This window comes from Pteropus medius, unplaced genomic scaffold (genome assembly GCF_902729225.1).
Source record: "Pteropus medius unplaced genomic scaffold, Ma_sr-lr_union100, whole genome shotgun sequence".
Lineage (NCBI taxonomy): Eukaryota > Metazoa > Chordata > Mammalia > Chiroptera > Pteropodidae > Pteropus > Pteropus medius.
Genome location: NW_024349125.1, coordinates 1549559 through 1567069, shown reverse-complemented (window position 1 = coordinate 1567069; position 17511 = coordinate 1549559). Strand labels below are relative to the sequence as shown.

General features: G+C 41.1%; 1 protein-coding gene across 24 annotated transcripts in view; it reads left to right on the top strand.

Moving 5' to 3' along the window:
- Positions 1–17511, top strand: part of AOPEP (aminopeptidase O (putative)) — a 333589-nt gene that overhangs the window by 275659 nt on the left and 40419 nt on the right. For 2 of the 24 annotated variants that reach the window (XR_005656727.1, XR_005656724.1), the window contains exons 14-15: positions 5195–5290; positions 6074–6376. The exons of 16 other annotated variants lie outside the window; for them this stretch is intronic. Coding sequence is in view for 2 of the 8 variants with exons in the window: in XM_039880471.1 (XP_039736405.1) it covers positions 7018–7137 (120 nt within the window). In the remaining 6 variants the exon portion in view is untranslated. Of the gene's footprint in view, positions 1–5194; positions 5291–6073; positions 6377–7017; positions 7360–17511 lie in introns of those variants that run through there. 6 more of the 24 variants (XR_005656728.1, XR_005656723.1, XM_039880471.1 and 3 more) reach the window with 4 other exon arrangements.

Below are 17511 nucleotides of genomic sequence, written 5' to 3'. Positions count from 1 at the left end.
TAGGGTATCTAAGAATTTCATTTCAAGATAGTTTTAAAAGAGGCATTTTTCAATACAGTGAGAGCCATTGGCTCCAGGTTATGATAGGCTTTAGGTCCATGTTTCTGACATATTTAATTGATGTGTATGTGCAGGGAAGTGGCAGAGGTGATGGGAGGCGGTAGCAGCTCTCAGAGGATGCAGGGAGCAAAGCTTCTAGGTAATTGTGGGGGATGAGGTGCTGCTTGTCATTGAGCTGTGCTCATTTTCTGTGAATTAATTCTCTAATGGGCTCTGTGTGATAGTATTCCCAAGACTGAGCCTTCTGTACTTGCCACCTTCTCTATCACAGAATCCTCCCATCACCATGTACTACACTCACAGGGGAAAACGGGGTATTAAGAAGCCAGCCTCGTATTTCTGAGAAGAGATGTGGCTGAGAGGTATAGGGGAGAGAAGAGAGTGAAGAATCAAGCCGTCCAGCCTCTTGATGAGGTTACTAAATTCCTTATGGGTATTGCATAGATGCAGACATTAAATCATCTTACCAGTCTCAGTTTCTAGGCCTTTGCTCTTTTGTCTGTGTGTTCCTGACAAGGAGCTGTGCCCCTATGCCATACCGAGTGGCCCCTTCTGAAGCCTGTGTTTCCTCGGCAGGATAAAGTAACTTGTCAGTGTCATTCCCGCATGCTGCATTTGGCCCTCCCGCGCTCTCATTGCCCTCCTGGGTTCTCAGATACCTGCCTTCCATTCATCACTCCAGGCCACTGGTGCCATGCCAGTCACTCCTTCGCCCCTGGGTTTGAGAGACATGGTGCTTTACCAGCGCCTCACAATTTTAGCACTGATCGGAGGTTGTAGATTTTCCAATTATAATTACTCTCCTCCTCCTTCCATTGTTATTGATATTTCAGACTTCTCAGTGTTTACAAGCACCTTCTCCAGAAGCCTATCAGGGACACAGTGAAGAGGAGAAAGCTAATTCAGCCAGTTCTTGAGGAGGGTTTACTCAGGGGCAGGAGGCTGGAATGCATTTTAGTTTGGTTTCTTTTGTAATAACCAACTCCACTGTTAATATTAAAACCTGAGTTTCAACTAGGCGTTGGCATATGCCGTTGAAAGTCTTTTAGCAGAACCTGGGTAATGCAGGGTGACATTGGCTACAGCGTGCCCAGCAGGCTGATCTGGCAGGCTCCCTGGAGACTCTAGTTTGTATTGCTCAAATTGTTGAACTCTAGATTGAGTATTGAGTTGATCGTTGCAGCTGTGTAGCACATTCCTAGTTTCTACAAAAAGTAACCAAATTTTGCTTTCTTCGTGGCACCTTTCCTATATTTTTATTTTAGTTCAGCTTATTTTGCCCCTGTCTAGTTTTAAACAAACCAACTTGAGCCAAGAAAATTAACATCTTTTTCTCGTTATAAAAATGATACATACACATCAATTAAATATTTCAGCAACATGGACCTAAAGCCTATCATAACCTGGAGCCAGTGGCTCTCACAGTATCGAAAAATGCCTCATTATTAAAAAAAACTCATTATAAAAAAATTCTCATTATAAAAAAATCTACTAAATTTGATCTAGCAGATAAAATTTAGAAGATAAAGGATAAACGAATATTGAAAACTACCAGTAGTCCAATCATCCAGAGAGCTACTTACTCCTAATATTTTGGTGTTTGTCCTTTAAATCTTACAGAAAATAATTATTAAAAAACAAAGGGAGTGTATTTTATATTTGTGACATCTACTTTGTTACTCCTCAGGTGGTTTATTCAGGCCTTTTTTTTTTTTTAATTAATTGAATTCATTGATTTTTGAAATTATCTCTTTGGAAATATCTGTGTGTACCTTCCATAAAAAGTAGCTTGATTGATGATGAATATTAGAAGTCAGCATTTATCTGTAGCTGCAGTCCTGGCTTTCCCGAGGTCTTGTACACCTTACGTAACTCAGTGGTCCCCAGGCTTTTTGGCACCAGGGACTAGGGCTCCTGTGAGAATCTAATGCCTGATGATCTGAGGTGGAGCTGAGACAGTGATGCTAGTGCTGGGGAGCGGCTGCAAACACAGATAAAGCTTTACTTGCTTGCCCACTGTTCACCTTCTGCTGTGTGGCCTGGTTCCTAACAGGCCACTGACTGGTACCGGTCTACAGCTGGGGGGTTGGGGACCCCTGCGTTAACTAAATCCATTTGAAATCCATCCCCTGTATACTGGAGTAGACTTTTGTAAATGCAGGCTGCTATCTGATCTCATAATCTCACGAATGGATGGTAGAATTGGGCGATGAGGGTTTGTGGATTATAGGCACATCTCAGAAATATTACGGGTTCGGTTCCACACCGCAATGAAGAGACTTGTAATGTTTTTGTTGGTGGAGGGTTTTGCCTCACTTTGTGAACAACACATCTTCGAGGTGCAATAAAATGAAGCACAATAAAATGAGGTATGCCCATAGTCCTTTTTGTGTGTGATCATTGCTGTAAAAAGTGGCAGCAGCCCTGCTGTGTTTTCTCTTCCTGTCCCCATGTGATTCAAACTGACATCCATTTCAAGATCTTAGGGTGTACTACCAGTTCACCTCATGGCTTGTGTATGGAGTTTGTAGTCACAATATGGAAATTATAGATGAGCCTCAGTTTAGCAATTAACTGTGGGGCTATATCTGTTCTACTTTAAGAGTAAGGACTGAAATTGATACTCTCCTAATTTATTTCTAAGGAATATGCAGCTACACAGCTGTCTCCTGTTTTCTGGCTTTTATTGAAATGAAAGTAGACTTGACTTCAAAGTAGCATAATCAGATTCTGAAAGAGGTTATAACGCTGATGCTTTAACTCTTTTTTGATATTTTTGTTTTATTGTCGGCCCGGCTGGATTTTCTGATCATCTCGCTCTCTATATTGGTGAGAACTGTTCCTGGCAAGCATGGTCCCAGGCTAGTGGGAAGTGTAGTGTTTGAAGTGCCCAGTTCATCCCTGGGCACTTCAACCCATACACAAAGTGCACATCAAATACAAAGTTGGGTGACAGGCATTAATTATTTTGGTAATTAACAGATTTCTCTGCATTTGCCTGTATTAAATGAAATGGACTCAGTGCATTTCTCTGCTTTCAGTCTTCATGTATCTTCTCCTTTTGATTTAAAAAGAATGTCATGAAACTTACATGGGCTCCCTTTTCTCACAAACAGCCAGTAGCAGAACATATTCTGATTGGGTGTGCTACACATGCTCACAGAATGTCAGAACATGATGTCATGTAGGTCTTCATTTTAATGTGAGAAGGAAATAAGTCCCTCAGAGCAATTTTTTATAGAAACTGATAACCAGTTGAAATGTCACCATCCATCAAAGTCCAGGAGCACAGCTCTTTGCCGATACCCTGGCAGTGGCCAGCTGGTGGAGCATGAGGTCAGAACTGCACGCCCCTAAAGATGAAAGGGTCTTTTGTGTTACACTCTGATGAAGAACCAAACAATTGCTAAAGCTCACCTGTGCACCTCAGGTCTTGTTCCAGCCCAACTCCCAGAGGGTGAGAGAGTAAAAACATACACTTCCTAAACATTGCTGGATTGTGTCATTTTAGGTTCACTCTTGGAAATGTATCTCAGTTCAGATAAGTGAATGCTGTTTGCTGCCTGGTATGTCAACATGTCCCAGATATCTGGAGGATTTTCCTGTTTGATGTTCCACAGCCCCCACCCCTTCTTTGGATTACTCGTGTTTCTGCTAAAGACATCTTTTTCAGTGTTTACAGAGGACACGAATAAATTGCTTGGTCCTCTGTAGCTTTTTGTACCTTTCGGTTTCTCTCATCCTGTTGTTTTAACCGTAACATGGAAAGGGGCCTGACCCAAAGGCACATGTCCCAAATCATCAGACTAATGTGTGGTGGCTCAGAAATCGTCCGGCATGACCTGGAGTGGGCCTGGAAACACATGTTGTAGTGTGTGTCTGAGAAAACCCCACTGGCCCCACCTAACCAAGGCCAGCTGCTGGGAGTGTGCCTTCCTTTCCAGGTTTTCCCTCCCATGTCCTGGCCCTCCTGGGGTGCTGGGGCTGCGTAGGCCTTTCATAGGTACAGGGGAACTGACCTGGGCCTCTGGTGCCCATCAGAACGCCTGTCCCTGTAGGACCAGAGCAGGCTTCTGCCCCCAGGAAAAGAAGGTGGGTCCTGCAGCACTGTTTTTGAAAGGTGCTTCTCAGGTGTGTTTTCAGTTAAGAAAGTTCTGCCATTCTAAGGTGTTTCTATTGACACAGAAGCCACAGGGTGAAATCGGAGATGTTTTCCTGTGTCCTTGGGGGCGGTCATCAGAAGACGAGTGTTGTTCACCCTCACCACAACTGTCCCATAGAAATAGTCTGAAGAGCTGACATTCTCTCAGCATATTCTCCGCTCTGTAGGTCATTTCAAGGCACAAGACTTCATTTTGATATATTTCATTAGCTCTAGAGGCTAGTTTATTTATAACTTGTAAATAATAGCATTCTTTAGGAATAAATAACGTGTTCACTGAAACAAACCCGTGAATACATGACTGAATAAAGTCAGGGCTGGATGATTTGTAGTTCCCACTTCTGTGCCTTTATTCTACGATAAAACAGCTTACCGCTGATTTTATAGGACGTGCTGCCCCGAGAGATCCCCAAGGTCTTTACTGATGAGGGATGTATGTGAGCGTGTTTGCGTGTGTAATGGGGATAAAGATTTTCCTAATATTCTGCCAAGGGCTAGAACACTGGAGTTCATTTTAGAATGGCTGTTTGTAGGGTACCCACATAACTTCCAAGGAGATTTCAGCTGGAAACAGTGCAGTGGGAGGCACATCTGACCTGTGGTCTAGGGGAAGGAGCCGGCAACTTCAGCCAACACAGATAGCTAAGAATAGCCCTGCCGCTGGGTGCTGTTAATCTCTGAGGCAGTCCTTTACCGCTGGGCCACGGCTGGCACAGTTGAGGTGCCCGCCTGGTGTGTCCTCATTTCACTTTTTCTTTTGATACCCTTGCTTCCTTTTCTGGTGTTAGTCTCTTCTCCGACCTGTAAATTCAGGTGCCGCATATCTTCCAAGTGCCCAGCGTATCTCTCCGTTCTCATCTCTTATTCTGTAATACCCCACATGGTGACTCCTTCCCTCCTACAGAACCTTCTCACCCAGGCCCCGCCTCCCTCCACTCCCCAGTGTTCCTCTAGCTTGTCTTTCTTCCATAGGTGCTATGATAAACCAAAAGAAATAATGCGCTTACGTGTGTGTGGTCCTCTCTCCATCGGTCAGTGATTCTTCATGGTAAGAGAGATTTGCTGAAGGTACAGTTCCATAACTCAAAGAGTTTACCCTTTCTTGAAAATGAAATACTAGTCAATAATATGATACTATAATTAGTAATTAATTTAATCTACTTAATATGCCTTTCACCAAAAAAGTCACATGGGAAATTTTTGACATTTAAAAATACGAGCTTTACATTGAGTCTTTGGCAAGATTCAGTGAATCACAATACTGGTTTTGTTTTGTTTTTTTTGTATTTGTGACATTTCAGAAATAGGAATAGAGTATGAAATACATAATGATTCTACAGATAGAAAGTAAAAGTCATACTGTATAGCCAAAAGTTAAATGTCCAAAATTCTATGTGTGAGCAATTCAATTTGATATACTATAAATAGAAATTTATAATATCAAATTACATTATTTTCTTAACCAAATTTGTATGTTCTGTTCCGTTTTGCTGTCAGCCGTGTTAGTATGGTGAAGCCATCGAAAATGAGAGAATTGCTTTCTAAATGACATGTCAAGGACATGCCCCCACTTGTCTTCTACTAGAAGTTTGTTTCCGAGTGCCAGCATTCATAGTGCTTTGTTTTTTGGGGTACACATTTGAAGGCCAAGGATTTTTCAGTTCCATTTGAAATATAATCTTATTCTGATTCTTGCTCAAAGCCAAGATGTAGGCAGTAATTATTTCAACTTTATTCTTATTATACTTTTGGGTAATGGCTTGGACAGGCATCTTCATAAAGGAGATCCTTGACAAGGAAAATAGATCCAGACACCCACTAAAACATACTTTATTTTCTCCTTCCTTGCAGCATTGGTCGATTTGATAGCATAGCATCAGGATGCCAGAGGACAAAACTGGTTTATGCAAACTGAGTTCTCTGACATGGACCATAGATACGAGAGACCACACTTCTAATAGTTTGAGAATTATAAATGGAACAGAAATGGCAAAAGGAGTAAGGTTGAAACAGTTTAAACATAAAGATGAGCTAATCTTTAAACTTGAGTATTGATGATTTTGCCCTTAAACCACACACTGTGGCCTGTGAGGCCTCATTTGGCTCATCAATTTTTATGTAGGCTAATAAAGGCATTTGTTTGAAAGATGTAAATATCATGTTTTAAATGGAGAAAGATTGTAACAGTCATTCTTTCAGTTCTGATCAACTGACAGTCTTTGATTTTACATGAGCTATACTGAGATACTATTTTGATGATTTAATATGATGATGAAATATGGTGATGATGTAACATGATGATAAAAGAGGAGCTGGACAAGCATGCCTTCCTGTGGGTTGGACTGATGGATACGATTCTGGTTTTGTTATGAACCTGTGAGAGAAGTGGGAAGACATCCTACATACCTGGCATTTCATTTAATAACTGGGAGGAAAACCATTTTCAACAATAGTCACACCCCAGTTTTCTCCTGAAACTCATGATTAATTGCTGGCATATTTGAAAAATCTGCCCTTATTGTGCATCCTGTAAGAATAATCAATAACCAGAGCTAACAGTTTGACTCAAGTTGAGGACCGGTTGAAACGTCTTGAAAATCTAAGCGGAAGTAAATCTCTAAGGAATTTCATCGTACCAGTGATTTGCTGTTTCTTAAATGAATCCCTTCAACACCAGATTCAGATAATATTTTTTAAAGAAATTGCTCCGTGGCATAAATAGCTCATCTCAGTAAAAGCAAGCACACACCCCTACTCCCATCATTCTCTCAGACCCCTCCTACCATGTCTTTCAGATGATTCACTCAGAAAATGAGCAGGAGAGTTCTGACTACAGACCCCAGGGAGAGGTTCCTGTGACACTGGAAGCACTGAGTTTCTTGAATACAAAGGATTATACAAATATCTGTGTTTAAATCTCCCCAGATTTTGCTATCTAGTGATTGAGGTATTTTAAAGAATGTCTGCTGGGTTTTAAGGCTTCCTTTATGAGAATGTACATGTGATCCTTTTCTCTAAGTCTGAGCTTGAGGGCAGTTAGAATCTTCCTGTGACCTTGCTTCCTTTTTTCAAGATCTTAACCACTGATTTCTCAGGACATTTTTTAAAATATAGAAATAAAATATTTTGATTTTGCATTTTGAAGTTGTAATTCATGAAGATAGAATTTATCTGGTAGGTTTTACTTGCTTTTAATCTTTACCTATGGAAAAATAATCCTAAATTTTAAATAAACTCCTAAGAGTAGCAATCCTTAAAATGACAAGAATCATAATGGAGTTGGGGGGAGGTCTTTTGTCCCCTATAAAGGTATTTAATCTTTTTTTGAAAAGCTTTCTTTACTCCCTAATTATATAAATATTGAATATAAAATATGTATTTACTTGCTTTTAAAAAACAAAAGTAGGAGCATTTCATTATTTTCAGCAGATGTCAGAATGGTGGGAAGTCTTTTTTTTTTTTTTTTTAACTTGGGGCGAACACTGTAGTTTGTTACAAATGTCACCAGTCATGACATAGTGAGAGATGGAGGAGAGCTGTCGCCATGGGCTCCATGTCTGACGTTCAGACACTGGGCTTGAAGTCTGCCTATGAGGCTGCAGGTTTTAGAGCCCTACGATCTTGTTCTTTAGCCTGGCCACAAGCTTGTCTTAGCAGTCAGTGTCGTGAGTGTCATCTCTTGCGCATTCAGTTGTTATGGGATCAGATGCTCACTGCAATCTGGCAGGATGTGCATTCTGAATGTGCCACTTGCAGAAAGTGTTAACATCCGTTAAACTTCTGAAGCAGGTATCCTGCTACTTAGTTTGAACATCACAGTGGTATGAGGTATGTTCAGCCTAAGAATGGGCATGAAAACTGTAGAGATCCCACAGAGGCTTTTGAAAGTTTTTACCGAAGAGGCCTCAGAGCACTATTGATAGTTTGGTTATGAGTAACTGTTTTAAGAAGTTTCAGGAATAGTATTTCTTTGTCCACCTTTTAGTCTTTATTGTGACTTAAAAAAAAGTTTTTCTTTAATTAATCTCTAACCATTTTATCTTAAGAATTCTTTCAGAAGTCATCCTTCGTTTATTTAAACCAGAAAGCTGATTAGAGTTCATTGTTAGAAAATGACAGGCCGAACAAATAACCATGAAAAATATTTTTGTCCTTGGCACCTAAAAGACATCCAAAATATTGCCACATTTGGTTGTAAAGGATGTGCAGGGTTTTATTATTTGAGATTATGGTATAAAAAGCGTAGCATCTTGGGCACCAAAGCCCAATGAATTCGGGTGTTTTCCTTGAAGTTTAACTTGCATTTTTTTCCCCTAGGATATTCACATTTCTCTTCCACCCCTTACTTTGTGAAATAAATAAGACATAACATTCATTCGGGGTACAGTTTCTTCTACGGAAAGAGGATTTCAGAAGTAGTAAACAGTCCAGCCTGATAAACTAAAAAGGAAAGCCTGGAGCAGTGTTCATTCCTCTTCAGCTGTCTGCAAGCCCTCAGACACTCTTGGAGAAGGGAAACTCTTAGTTCTGAGAACTATGGCAACATTACAATTACAAGCTATTTAACTAATGTGACCCATTACCTGGTAGAACAAGCTAATAAGCTCCTAAGGGTTGATCTGGCTTCACTTTCTGATTGACAGTGATCCTGACCAGCTTTCTGACTGAGCCCACATTTACAAAAATGTGACCAGGAGTGTGATGACATGGTGGGGAGTGATGGCACCTCAGACACATATGAAATACATGAAGCTCTTTAGATAAAAGTTGCTCAGTGTAGGAAATGGCTTTAGTGTAGGAAACCAACCTACTTTCCTTCCTTCCTTCCTTCCTTCCTTCCTTCCTTCCCTTCCTTCCTTCCTTTTCCTTCCTTTTCCTTCCTTCCCTTCCCTTCCCTCTCCTCTCCCTCCTCCTCCCTTCCCTCCTTCCTTCCTTCCTTCTTCCTTTTCCTTCCTTTTACCTTTTCCTTCTTTTCCTTTCACCTATATCCATCCATCTGTCCATCCATCCATCCATCCATCCATCCATCCATCCATCCATCCATTCATCCTTTGTGCAAAGCAAGTTCTCTGCCACTTAGGCCTGTATCACCCAAATTTAAAGTTACATATACTGTCGACACAGGCGAAGATGTGTAAGTTTCTTGAAGAATAAAGTGTACTCGAGCAGGGTTTTTTTAAAAAAAAACAAACTGATTTCTCTCCAGTTTTACCAAAATGATGGTATAACTAAACCAACTCCCTGGAAAGCTAGATATCGTCAACCGTGAAGGATGGGGTACATAGGAATGAGCTCAGCCCAGAGTGTATTTGGGAAACATACTGTTTGTAGCAGCTGCAATTTCACATGCATTAGGCTGTGAATTATTCTGCACCATGGTTTCTAGGCAACTTGCATAAATTTTAAATCTGAATATAAACACGTGCACCCCCCCACCCCTCCAAAAAAATACCTGAAGAAAATGATAGCCTAATGATATTGTCCCTGCTTGTTATAACCTTTGGTAACACAGCAAACACATCCAGGCCACTACCTGGCTATTTGGAGATTCTGGTGGTTAAACTTAGGAAATGAAGACAAAGCAGTTGTAAAGAACCCCTTTTGTTGAAAAATGATTAATATTTCTACAGTGTAAGCAGATCATGGGTACTCTGCCTCTAGGGTCCCCTGCAGGAGAAGGGATCTCCACATGGGTATAGTTTTTATTGTTAGGGAGATTTCTTTTCCTGTACTTTTAGTTAGTCCTGCATTAAGATTCTGAGAAGTTGTAGCTCTTGTTATTGCCAGCAGCAAGCTCTGTTTGTGAAAGAGCACGCAATGGTTTTCTGAATGTTGACTTTATTGGTCTCCCCCAGTCATTACTTCTGGGTGGGCAGGTGCTCACCAGTGCATCCTCGGCCACCAGGAAGGGGATGACAGGAGCAATCCCAGAGTCACTGTGGCTTAATACTGCTATTGGAGATTTGGACTTGAAGATAACCTTGGTAAGTTTATTGACAGGGCAGGCTTAATAAGGTTACCAGTAAATTTAGTAATGTAAGTACTCTCATACAACCGGCACTATTTAGAGTCATGTGGGGAACTGACCAGCTCTAGATTTGAAAGAAGGGTTATTGTGGACCTCCTGGATGGACAGAAGTCAAATGGAACACCTGTGGGTATGTGTTCAGTGCCTTTAAATATTAATTATATAATGTCAGGGAGGGTTAGGAGGGGATCAGTCAGGCTACTTTATAGGCTTTTGGAGTCTGCATCTTGAGCAATGTAGATCAGTTGAGACAGGCCCAAATAAAAGTAATACTGTGGGGATAAAAAAATAAGACCTAGAAGAATAGTTTTTAAAAATTGAATTTGTTCTCTCTAGTGATAGCAACATTCAGGGCTTTGGGGATGAGCTGGCACCAGGCTTCTAACCTTTATGCCTCCAGACAAATCATTCAGGACCTCTCGGCTTAAAATAAAACTCCTGTAAAGAGGAAGCCAGACATCCTGCCGTCTTTACCTTTATTCCAATATTCAAGGAGGTGATCACGAGTTACTGACAAAAATTAAGGACGTTAAATTGCGTTGGCAGGTTTAAGAATAATTTTGCAAATAACAAGTCAGTAATATGCCGTGCTAATAGAAACATTATAAATTTATGTATTTTTACACAGCTGTCTTCAGTGTTAATTGTTGGTGGCTTTGCTAAAAACTGGATCACAATTTTAAGTAAGTACCATTCTGCCAGCAAAACACAACATTTTACTTTGAGAGAATACTTTTCTCAAAAGCTTTAGGGCATCTTGCACAAACTTTAATTCTGAATTAAATTGTATACAAAAAACTTACGAGTTTGCTGTTTTGTTTATTCCTGCTACAGGCATCACATTTGTTTATTCAGTCAGTCATTCATTTTTCATGTTAATTTAAGAAATCTTTAGCCACTGATATTATTTACTGTCAAGAACAAGGATCTGTAAAGCTGACATTACTTTTTATTTTTCAGAGTTTGTAAAAACAGTTTTGGGGGATGTTAAGTTTTTATAGTTACTACACAATGATATAGTTCCTTTTCCCACAGAACTAAAGCATGTTAAAAATTTATTTAATTCTGGGAATATAATAAGAATAGTATTAGGAGCTTGTAAGAAGAACTAGAAGAGAGCATAGGCCTTGTTAGCCCTGCCTCATACAGAGCAGCAGGAGGTCGCTGCCTAATTTTTTCCTCAGTCCCAGAGGACCTTAATCAGGGAGAATGGAGCACAGGGTCAGGCAGCTTTGAGGCCACCGCCCCCCAAGGGTTTGCAGGTACATTGACAGGAACAGTTGCCCATACAAAATCAAATAGTCATTACATTCCTGTATTTTATAAAATTTAATGTGCAGCCTCTTTATGCTGCATTTTATTTCCCCCCTTTAGAATTGCATTGCTACTAGGAATGGTTTTCTGAGAACTAGAGACAAAGAGGGCTGTGTTGCAATTCTGCTAATAAAAAAGATGATCAAACACCAAGCCATATTTAGCTTCTAGCATTAGACCTTTGTAAAGCCACATGATAAGCACCTTTTTCTAAAGGAAAAATGTCCAGGCGTGGGTCCAGGTGTGTTTCATCTTCGGCTGCCTCCCACCGCCTGAGGCTTCATATTATCTAGTTCTTTCCCAGAACCTGTCTCCATCCCTGAGATGAAAGGGGAGAGCAGGGAGATCTGTCTTCCTTTTGCTACTCTCCTTCACTTATTTCTGACATGGTGCTCCAAGAGATGCTTAATGGTGATCCACACTTACCTGTTCCCTCCAGGTTGCATGTTCATGGAGGTGGGGCCACACACAACAGAACCACCCCTACCTCAGCCTCCCTCTTGCAGTGGTACAGGGTCTTAATTTTCAGTGATCCCAACTCTTCTTATGCCAGTTCAATTCCACAGACAGTAATGCCAAATAAGAGCCAATGATAGAAAAAACACTAAGTGAGAAATGATCAGAAAAAAATTGCTTTTCTAATGTAAGACACAGTAAAGAATTGCAGTAAAGAATTCCTCAGTGGAGAGTTTACCTGGGGCGGGGAGGCTGGTTGATTCTTTCCCTTTGGAAAATATAGCAGTGCAGACTTTGGAAAATGTCATAATCAGGCAGTTCAATGACAGAGTCGCTACGTCATAACAAAGAAAAATAGTGGCATTGATCTTGGGGCATGTGAGTTGCTCCAGCCTCTTACCTATTCCTTTTACTACTTAGACATTCTGTCAGGCTTCTCAAACCAAAATGTCCTATGCCGTTCAGGAACTTACCAGGTTTAACATATGTGAATGAAATGTTTGGGGGCAAAAGCAGACCCTGTTAGGAGCCCTTTGTGTTACCCAAGGGTAAAGTGCCTTTTGAACAGTATAGGAAATGGCCTCATGAAAAGACCAATTTATGCTAAAAAAAAAAAAATAGTAGTAATAATAATAGTAAAATAGAAAGTGAGGGAAACCATTCAGAAATAAAATTGTCTTTTAAATTGATATATAAAAATGTAAAATCTGATAGTCATATTGTAATTGCGGTGCTGTGTACACCGTGTGTGTGCGAGGAAGAGGGGAAGAGATTGATTGATTGATTGATTGATTGATTGGAGGGAGGGGGGAGTGACACATCAAAAACCTACAATAAACCAGGCTGTGATCTCACCATATGTGTTGAATTGAACACAACTCTTCTGCATTTAATGAAGACTTTAGCCTTTAGGGGTAAATAAAACAGGGATGGCCTGAATATTTTTTACTGGCTGTAATAATTAAAGCCATGAAAAGGTGGTGGGGTGTGTTACTTATTAACTTGAATCACTCTTAGATTTGATCAAGACGTGGTTGCCCATGGCGTTTTGTTTCATGCTTGTCCTTTGTTTCATTGACATGCTCTGCCCTGGCCTTTGTGGCACTATAAAAGCAGCCAAGCAGTTAGGAACCAAACCCAACAGGGCTTTAGACCTCCTATTCAGCTTTCTTCTCATCTGCCATCCCACCAACAACAAACGTTCAGCCACTAGAATTGAGCCTGAAATCCCCTATAAAGCTGTGTACTTGGTGGGGAGGTGAACAGAGGGACCTGGAAGAAACCTTCTCCGCCTTAGGAGAAAATTTATCAGAGTTTAGGTATAACTGAGAGCTTTTAAAGGGTATTTTTATTTTCCTCACAGGTTGAGCCAAACATTAAGAAGCAGTGAGGCTGATTGTAAGAGGGGCTTGGAACCCAGATGTATTGGTTTCCTATTGCTGCTGTATCATTACCACAAGTCTAGTGACTTACAACACAGATTTATTATCTTACAATATCTGGAGGTCACATGTCCACAATTAATCTCTCTAGGCTAAAATCAAGGCGTGAGCAGACCTTTGTTCCTCTCTGGAGGGTCTAGTGGAGAATCCGTTTCCTTGCCTTCTCCAGCTTTCAGAGGTCCCTGCATTCCTTGGCCCTTCCTCCGTCTTCAAAGCCAGCAAGGTCAGCTAGAGGAGTCCTTCACAGATTGCTATCCGGTTTCTTAATTTATAAGGACCTTGTTATTGCTTTGGGTTCCCCTAGATAATCCAGGATCGTCTCCCCATCTTCAGGGCAGCTGATCAACAACCTTAACTCCCCTGTGCCATGTAACTTCACATATTCACAGGTTTCAGGGATTAGGATGTGGCCATTGTCATGCTTACTACATCAGAGAATGTTGATACTGTAAAGGGTAGTGAATAGGGGAATTCATAGGATTGGATAGTAGATACAGGGTGTACTATTAGAAGTGAATTTTTATAGCTTTTTATAACTTCTTATAACTGCTGTCAGGAAAAATATGTACACACACACATACGCCGTAACATAGAAAAAGTCATTTGTAATTTTAGTTTATATAGGATTTCTATATTACGGTATTATGTCAGCTACTGAATATAAAGAGATTTTAAGTGACAAATAATTCTTAATTTTAATTTGGAGGAAATTGGCAGTTCTTTATTCAAAAGCATGGTCTAACTGTCAAGTTTTATTGACCTAAGAATATTTGTATTAATCATGTTTTGTCTTATGAATTTGTGCTATAATTTGTGTTTTTACTAACACTTAACTTCAGAGGGAAACCTCCAATAAAAATACTATATTTTTAACACTACAAACATCCTTTTTGGCACTCACATCTGTAAAATTTTTACATAGTTTTAACTGCCATGTATGTGTTCTTTGTGCTAAGTGGCTTGATTTTTCTGTCTCCTCTTTCCCAGTCATCTCTTTTAAGACTGTGGATAGTGTGTGCCCCTGTCTGCACAGCCATGGCAGAGTCCACTTAAATAACAGATGTGTGAAGTTCTCTGGGAGAAAAGCACCACCTGCATTTGCATAAGCAGAGCTACAGGAGTTAAGCTGTCAACAGCTTCTTAGTAGAAAATGTCCCTGAAATAGATGACATTTACCTGTAATGGCTTTGCCTGCGAAAATAATGGTGTAAAGCTTTAAAAAAAAAAAAAAAAACCAAAAATCTATTTTTGAATTTCTCTTTTACAGTCAATCCTGCTTTAACAAATTTTTATTTGCTAAAAATCAGTGCTGATGGGCACCAGATTGAAACTTGCTACAAGGCTATTAATTTAAAATGGGTTGTGCTGGGTGCTTGGAGGTGGGGAGATTATTTTAAAAAGACATTCCAGGACTTCAGGGAGCTCAGAAATTTGAGCATATGACAGTGGCACGCTAATATTCTGTTATATGGCAGAATAGAACTGTCCACATGGGAATGAATGAGAGGATAAAACTCAGAAAGCAAAAACAGTCCCTAGAAGGGGTTTTGGAAAAGATAGCCTTTGAAAAGTGTGTGGGGGTGGGGGATTCCCAGCAGAGGGACTGGTATTAGCAATTCCTATCCGTCTGCAGAAAAAGTTTGTTGACTGGTTGAGGAGAGGATTGGAACTGGAAATGAGCATATTGAACGACACACATTGGGGCATCCAGATCATTGTTTCAGTCAGAGGACAGAGAAGGATCAAGTTGTGCTTTAACGAAACTCATCTGGCATGGCGATAGTGGGCAAAGTCGGTTTCTCATCTGGGTCCTTGGGAAAATGCAGGGTCAGCACAGAAGAAGGGCACTGGAAATCAGGAAGGGAGGAGGCCGGAGAGCTTCTTTGGTACCTGGTTTACATTTGGTGGTTAGTTGGGTAGGGAGGGACACCTTACCCCATGCTATTTGTACCATTAGTGTTTAAGGCAAGCGAGTCATTCTAAATTCAGGCCAGAAGCAAAGTGGGCCTTTAGTGCCAAAACTGTTTCCTGACACCCTTGAGAGCTGTGTTGAGTTTTTAACCGAAGTTGCAGAGTTAGTGCCCAAGGTCAGTAAGTAGCTGAGTAGCCAGGCAGGATTAGACAGGGTTCTAAGCGACTCTGCAGGGTTCTAAGCGACTCTGCAGATGAAGGTGCCCCTGGGTACCTCTTGTTTGTGTTAGGAGGCAAGGACACCAGCTTTTAAAGAAGCGCGAGTTTCATCGCCTTCACTAAGTAAGAACAGTCTCCAGGCGGTGCTGGTTGCTGGGAGGGCTCCTCAGATGCCAGGACACTGCGGGGCGGGGGCGGGGTGGGACCGGGACACCACCTGTGGTGGGTGCTGCATGTCCCCGCCCCCCCGCCCACCACCGACTCCCTTCCTCCCCCACCCTAGCCGCCAGGTGGAGGGACGCTGAGACCACGAGGCCACCCTGGGCACTGGCACAACTGCGGACTTTAGCCAGGGCCTGGAGGCTGGTGTCAAGTGAGGGTCCCAGGACGAACCGCACGCGGCCCCTCGGGCCCCGGGGCTGATATGACTTGCTCGATTAAAACTTTCTTGTATTAAGCTACTCCTGGCTTGGGAGCCAGGCTTTTGGGCATACATGAGATTCCCTTAATCCCTTTCGTCCACCGTCTTCCCTGCGGGGACCTACTGCGCCTTCCTGATGGATGCGGGTGGCTTGGACCTTCCGGCGAAGGGCTTCTATTCTAATGCCGAGGGATCCCCAGCAGCCTCCCAGGGCCTCGGCTTCGGAACTGGAGAGAGGTGCTCCCCTCAAAGATCGCTGCACAGCAGTGTACCTCCTCTAAAAGCTAGGTAATTTCATTTTGTTTTTAGTCCTCGTGCTTCTAATTTAGGTCATTCATTCTTTTCAGAAAAGAACGTGCTGCAGGGACAGTTTTCAGTGTAGTTCTTGTCATTAAACTTAAGTGACGGTAGTTGAGAGCGGGGAGCAAGATTTGTCGATTTAGGACAGCATCGCCCAGTGGGCCCTGTGGAATTGATAGTGGCATTTGGGGACTTGCCTTTGAAAAGCCTTGGAAAGGTGTCACCACCCCGCCCGGCTTTGAGGAGAGGTGGGAGCTCAGGGTGATAAGCATGGGGATTCCCGCGCTGCTGGCTAGCGGAGGACTGCGCTCTGCTTATAAAGAAAGGAAGAAACGTTTCCTAGATGCTGTTTCTTAAAGGAAAAAAAAAAAAAAATTATGGGATAGGGCTACTACTGATTTGACTTCCAAAAGGAGAAATGGACATAAAAATGTGGGTGAACAAATAGTATTGGAATCAACGAGAAATGGCATCTGCAATGTTGGTGAGAACTCTTTAAGTGAAGATACTCTCAGGACAGTATGGGATTTTATCTTAAGTCTTGCTCTCTACCTTTCAATTTAAAGTAAAATTGCAGTGTTGGCCAACAGCTTAATCGGCAATGGCTTTTTGCTTTTCAAAGTGAATGCAAAATAAGCTTGTGTTAGCAATAAGACTAACTGTATGGGTGCTTAGCTATTAAATGTTTACTTTTTACAAGAACATTGGGTATATTTTGTAAAGCTTATTTTCGTCTCTTACTGCAGAGTATTTTATTGTGTGAAGGTTGATATCACGGATTTTTCTAACTGAAAATTGTTTTATTATATTGAATGATTTTAATGTTCTTATATACCTCAAAACATGCATAAAGCTTATAAATGTTAAGGGAGGTGTCCTGTCTTGTACAGCGAGATTGACTTTAAAGCTATTTCAAAAATTTAGACTTTGACTCAGGAATTTTGGAAGTATATGTTTTTTGGGGGAATATCGTATTTTTCTCTGAAGGAGCTTTCTCTCTATGTTGTCACTTATTGTGTTTATTTCATCTTCAGAACGAGTGTTTGGGAGTCTTTTCTATATTTTTATTTCCCACGCACCTGGTTTTCTTAGTTGAAACATTTAAAAATGTCTTCTTTTCAGGGCATTAGAGTTTTAAGCCTGGGCACATTAGCATTTGAAATTGTTTGCATTGGAATTTGTTTCTTACTTTCTACTT